Source organism: Gadus macrocephalus, chromosome 21 (assembly GCF_031168955.1).
Source record: "Gadus macrocephalus chromosome 21, ASM3116895v1".
NCBI lineage: Eukaryota > Metazoa > Chordata > Actinopteri > Gadiformes > Gadidae > Gadus > Gadus macrocephalus.
The window spans coordinates 5,056,824-5,063,121 of NC_082402.1; the positions used below are offsets into that span (position 1 = coordinate 5,056,824).

Genomic DNA, 6,298 nt, shown 5'->3' on the forward strand with positions numbered 1-6,298 from the left:
GGACACGATCAATCCTACACCCTCCTGCTGAACAACACAGGTCATTTACACTTCCTGTCCCATTTACACCCCACCCCACCCTCCTCACAATGACAACACCACGTTAACCCTCCCCATCTCGTGTCACTGGCGACAAAACTAATGTGACCGCAGATCACAATCCACCGAGCCATCAAATCGTCCACGCACAGTGTCGCCAGATTGGGCCAGATTTTCCAACATTCTGATCAACAATCCTTCCTATACTCAGTCCCATTCCGATTGGCTGATCACGTGAGCTGGTGACACTCCTCGTCACTGACGATAGGCCCACCTCGTATCCAAACAGGAAATATATGGCCCGTGACGGTAGAGTCGTGACAAGCGTGGGTTGGGGGAGGGATCAGAAATTTTGTGTTGCCGCAGAACTTCTCCCAGTCCTCTCGAACCTGGGACCGATCCCTGTGAGTCACCAACGCTCAAACTGCACGGTTGTGAGGCGTCACAGGGGGTTTACAGAAATACGCAGGGGTGGCTCTCTTCTAATATGAACTATTGCTATTTTCAGGTTTTGGTATCGCATAGATTCAAAGTTTGAATCTGATATTATCATCTCCATCCTCAAACGCCAGCACTCCTCCTCTCCCACCACTATTCCACCTCCGACCATCACTACTATTTAAGATTATTTAAGTTGCAAACAATACATTTTTGTGTACGATGAAAAATAAGCTGTTGTATTTTTGGGAATCCATTACATAAACTCCACCAAAAGAAGTGGAAGAGTGAAACCAAGCGGTTCAAGGACATCTTTTATGGATTCGGTTGTGAATAACATCACAATTAGAAAGTGTCCCAGACTGGTTAGGACCGGTCAGGGCCGGTCCGGATTCTCCAGCAGCGGTCCCACCCGTCTGCAACACAAGTGGGAGAAAAGAGCGTTGAAAAAACCCAAACACCGAGCGAACACCGCATAGCCGTGCAGTGTTTGCTCTGTGTGTGTGGTTTCTAACGCTCTTCTATTTACTAAGCCAGGGGTGGTGGAGGTATATCTTCCTCCTCCTCCTCCGAAGAAGAAGAGCCCCATTCTCCGGGCCGCTCTCTAAATCAATATCCCATTATGGTGTCTAAGAGGATAAAAAGCTGGAAGAAGGTGGAGGAGGAAGAAGAGAGAGGAGAGAAAAAGCACTGCGTATTACAGCAGCGACGCAGAGCCATGGAGGCCGGACTGTACCGTCCCGTCTCCCCTGAGCCGAAGTCCGGGGTGGGATGGTTGGTGGACCACGACGGTGAAGTGAAGGTTCCCTTGGGGTACACTGAAGTTAAGTATGAACGATCAAAACAAGAAGAAAAAAATAACATAAAAAAACGAATCACATGTCGATTTTTAAATTGGCGTCAATGTGCTTCACATTTCCTTCCCTCTCTATATGGAAAACGTTTGACATGAGACAGAGAGAGACGGAGAGTGAGAAACGCAGGTAAGGATCAGGTGGATGACGGAAGAATTCATGCAACACATCCCGATGTTTTCATGGGTGTTTTTTTCCTTTGTTTTTAATTGAAACCATCTTTCACCGATAACAGACATGCAGCATCACTGTACAAGCCAACACATATCAGGAGAACTCATTCAAAGGGTGTCAAGGAGAAGCCGTTATCTTCCTCTCACTCACGCACACACACACACACACACACACACACACACACACACACACACACAACATGCACTCACGGACGCACACACACACACACACACATGCGCGTGCACACACAGACACAGAGACACACACCTTCAAATGCTGTACAGAGATAAGCACACACAGACTTTGCAATTCTTAACACAGACAAACCCACACACACAGACACACCCACACACAAAATGTTCGACAACTTTTGCTTTTGTCCTTCGCCCCCAAGACACACAATGGACCACGCAGACAAACCACACGCATCCCACCCACCCTAATGGACCAGGCATTCCTATGTACATATCACAGTGGCTGATGGGCGAGGGGGGGCCTGTGGGATGGAGGGGGGGGCATTACCCTGTTCTGCCCGTCCCGCCACCGACCGGACCGGCAGCTCGGGTCCAGCGGCAGGGAGAGTCCACGTCCGTGCGTTTGAGTAACCGTGCGCTAGTGCGTGTGTGTGTGCGTATGTGCGGTGTGCATGTGTGTGTGTGTGTGTATGTGCGAATGGAATGGGATAAGGAGTGTGATGACGACAAGTCAGGATGCAAATAAATAAACACGAAACAAAAAATTCAGCGACTGGTCTGAATCTGACAGCGTGGGGGGGGGGGGGTGTCCTGGGTGGGCTTAAGACCGGGGGCAATCCATAAAAAGTTTCTCAACAAGGATATGTATGTTCGCGTCTCGGAAGATTAGGGGCGGGGCTTTTTGCGTAAGTGTGCCGCCGGCCCTTTAAGTCGTTGCTGTGCTACATAATAATGCTCGGTGTTGTAACAGTATCGTGAACGCGGGACACTTACGTTTTTTTCATAAGTTGGGGCGGGGTGGGGCTATTGCTTGAAGGATCGAGCAAACAAAACAAAAGCAAAAAAAAGTTCTGCTGATTCTGTACTTTTTTTTTTTTTACAAACCTCCCCCCCTCAAAAAAAAGGCCACACAAAATGAAAGCAACGAATAAATTAATCAATAATAATTCCAACAGAAAAAATAAATAAATAGTTAAAACATCATACAAAAAGTTGTGACGTCACCCTTTTTACAACATTTAATTTAAGTTGTGTCTACAAATTTTAAGATAATAAATATAGTTTCATTTTTTTGGAACAGTTAAGATTAGGTTGGTTTATTTGGGATATCTCTTAAATCTTTAAGCAAAAAAAGGATTATAAATAGTAGGAAAGATCTCTGCAGAAAGTTCTATTTAATACTGCAATATCACAATGGTTACAACACGATAAAATACTGCAAATTATCAAAACTGTACAGAAAAACTTACAAGTTTCTCTAAAATACAATTTCACCGTTAGTGTGTGACGAGAGAGAAGGGAAATTTCAGGACAGCCCGCTCCATTTGACTGGACGGTCGACCCTCAACACAGCATCCACACTAACTCAGTCATAACTAGTCGATCCCACATCCGCGTCCTCTCCTGATTGTTCTGCTTTTCCACTGCTTCTGTCTGGAGCAGAGCACCCTGTCCCTGGGGGCGGGGCTTGGGGAGAAAGGCTTGACTCAACATGTCAGCCGACCGCCGCCAGAACCGTTTTGGAAAGTTCTAGTTCTGCTGACCACCAACTGACTCGGCTCCCCGAGTCAACCCCAATCGTTTTTCAGTTTTTTTTTTTGCTCAAAAAATCCGAACTAAGGTGAGTTCCTATACTGTGAGCCAACTCTTCTACTCCGCTTCAAGTTTTCAAAAACAGTTTTAAAATGTGTTTCTTTTTTTCCTCCTCCTCCTCCTCCTTGAATTCTTCTTCTTTTTCCTCTTGTATCCACTTGGTTTTGTCGGTTTTCCTTTTTTTTATTAAATGACAGTAATAATCCTCTTCGTCTAATCTACGTCGTCGGTTACAAGTGTTGAGCATTAGCATTAGCCACGGCGGCCGTCACCGCGCCACTCGAGTGACGTCGTGTGCTGCCGTTCTCCGATTGGCTGTAGTGAGAGTGTCTGCCCGCCTCTTCCTCCTTCTCCTCCTCCTCCTCCTTGCGGTTAATGTCGGGGGTGGGGGTAGTGTTGGTGGTGGTGGTGGTGGAGGGTTGGGTTTATAAGAAGGGGTCGGCGGCGAGGTCGGGGGGGGGGGGGTCAAAGGTTAGGGGTATCAGCGGTGGCGGTAGTGTCTCATGAGGGGGACGATGCAGGAGGGGGGTCCGCCCAGCTTGAGGAAGGGGTGCTGGAGGAGCTCCAGGGCGGTAGCCCGCTGGGACGGCTCCCGCACCAGCATCAGGTCCAGGAAGGCCCGCAAGACGGAGGAGACCTGGGGGGGAGGGAGAGAGGGAGGGAGAGGAAGGGACAGGGGGGAGGGGGGGAGAGGAGTGGGGGGGGAGAGAGGGAGGGAGAGGGGGGAGAGAGGGAGGGACAGGGGGGAGGGAGGGAGGGAGAGGGGGGAGAGAGGGAGGGGACAGGGGGGAGGGAGGGAGGGGGGAGGGAGGGTGGGAGGGAGGGAGAGGGGGGAGAGAGGGAGGGAGGGAAGGGGGAGAGGGAGGGAGGGAGGAAGGGGAAGGAAGAAGGGAGATAGTAAGAGAAGGGGAGGAGGGAGTGAGGGTGATAGAGGAGAGGCAGGAAGGAAAAGAGAACAGGGGAGTGGAACGGAAGAGGAGGTGGGCAGGGGGAGAGGAAAGCAGAGAGGGGGAGAGAGAGGGGGAGAGAGAGAGAGAGAGGGGGAGAGAGAGAGAGAGAGAGAGAGAGAGAGAGAGAGAGAGAGAGGGAGAGAGAGAGAGAGAGAGAGAGAGAGAGAGAGAGAGAGAGAGAGAGAGAGAGAGAGAGAGAGGACACAAAAACATACAGACAAAGAGAGAGGTGAAAAACGAGGGAGAAGAGAGAGAAATATAGAGACAGAGAGGGAAGAGAGAGAGAATTGTAAGGGCCATTGTATAACTTCCCTGGCCCAAATGGCAGTTTTATAGATGCACTTAAAAGGCCCGTGCCCCCCCCCCCCCCCCCCACTGTCCTCTGCGTCCCCTCACCTTGGGGGAGTCACATCGCTGCGCTATAATAACCTGCACACTTCCCCGCACCCGCTCCTTCCATTACCCTTCAGTCCTTTGTTTATTCCCGGTTACTACCTCATCGTAATCAAACCCTGTCCTCATCCCACACCGGGGCGCAACTCAATACGACCGCTGAGGCCCTCGCAACGGGAGGAAGCCCACGTGATTCGTATTACTGTACAGAGAGAAAAAAAAAAAAAAAAAAAAGGTACAATGTCTCGTCTATCCACCGCTGTTAATACCCAACGCATACTTGTCATAGAAACCATCTCAAAATACAAAATAAGCCTCTGACGTCCGGACACAATGAGGCTGTAATCCAGCACACGGCGGCAGCAGAGCGGCGCTGTGATCGTGGCCTACTTGCTGTGTTCTGCGTGAGGCGCGTGTCGCTGACAGAGATGCGGCGTGTCGCCTCACCTTGTGAGACTCCTTCAGCTGGGGAGGCAGGTTGTCCCGTATTCTCCTCATGGCCTGCAGGGGGGGCTCGTTGAAGTACGGGGGCTCCCCGTCCACCATCTCTATCACCATGATGCCCAGAGACCAGATGTCCACCTGGATGCACACACACACACACACACACACACACACACACGCATGAGAACGCACAGCACACACACACACACACACACACACACACACACAAACGGTGTGTTCTGGTCCTTCTATGCGATTGTGTACGAGTTTGTGTGTGTGTTTTCTTGTTTGTGTGTTGTGTTTGCATCAGTTACTGTGTGTGTTTTGGTGATTGTGTGTGCATGGCTGCCTGTTAATGTGTGTGTGTGTGTGTGTGTGTGTGTGTGTGTGTGTGTGTGTGTGTGTGTGTGTGTGTGTGTGTGTGTGTGTGTGCGCTTGTATGTGTTCTTTTTTAAATTAACTCTTTCATGTTGAGTTTAATTTTAGTTAAACAATTTGGCGATTTAATCTAGTTGAACATAAATCATGGCCGATTTACATTTTTGACATAGACAATGTCAACACTTGGCCTGGGTTCATAGCAAAGAAGGCAAATCCTTAAAGAGTGTGTGCGTTTGTGTGTGTATGTGTGTATGTGTGCGCAAGCTTGTGTGTGGGCGTGCAAGCGTGTGTGTGTACCTGTGTGCGTGTGTGCTTGCATGTGTGGTGTGCATGCAAACATGTCTGCATGTGATCGTGCGTGTCCCACCTCTGTGCCGTATGGTAGTCTGGAGATGACCTCAGGGGCCATCCAGTAGGGCGTGCCCACCAAAGACTTCCTCTTGGGGACCTCTTTGGAGACTTGGGCGCAGAAGCCAAAGTCGGACAGTTTTATCTGCAGGGGAAGCGACATAGAGAATACATCATTAACGGACTCTGCTCAGTGCTGGTGCTCATGATAAGATTTACGTCAGGGGTCTTCATCGTTTTCCTGGCCAAGGACCCCCAAACTGATGGAGAGATGGAGCGGGGACCCCTTACTTATATATTGTATAAAATTGTGTTTTATATTAAACTGGTCCTATAGTGCCATGTATAAATGTACCTTGTTATTTTGCATTCAATACTAAGATATTCAAATAATACACAGGTTCATATATTCATGTTTTTATTTTAAACACGTGCAAGGTACAGTGAGTAGGGTGGCCATTCATAAACATAACATAACATAATAAACTGA

At 49.0% G+C, this 6,298-nt stretch overlaps 1 protein-coding gene across 1 annotated transcript in view; it reads right to left on the bottom strand.

Moving 5' to 3' along the window:
* Positions 1 to 1,506: 1,506 nt before the first annotated feature.
* pak5 (p21 protein (Cdc42/Rac)-activated kinase 5) overlaps positions 1,507 to 6,298 on the bottom strand; it is a 13,775-nt gene continuing 8,983 nt past the window's right edge. The window contains exons 4-6 of the mRNA XM_060041432.1: positions 5,828 to 5,953; positions 5,083 to 5,217; positions 1,507 to 3,929 (exon numbers count right to left, since the gene is read on the bottom strand). Of these exons, the coding sequence (XP_059897415.1) occupies positions 3,774 to 3,929; positions 5,083 to 5,217; positions 5,828 to 5,953 (417 nt within the window). The 3' untranslated portion in view covers positions 1,507 to 3,773. The remainder of the gene's footprint in view (positions 3,930 to 5,082; positions 5,218 to 5,827; positions 5,954 to 6,298) is intronic.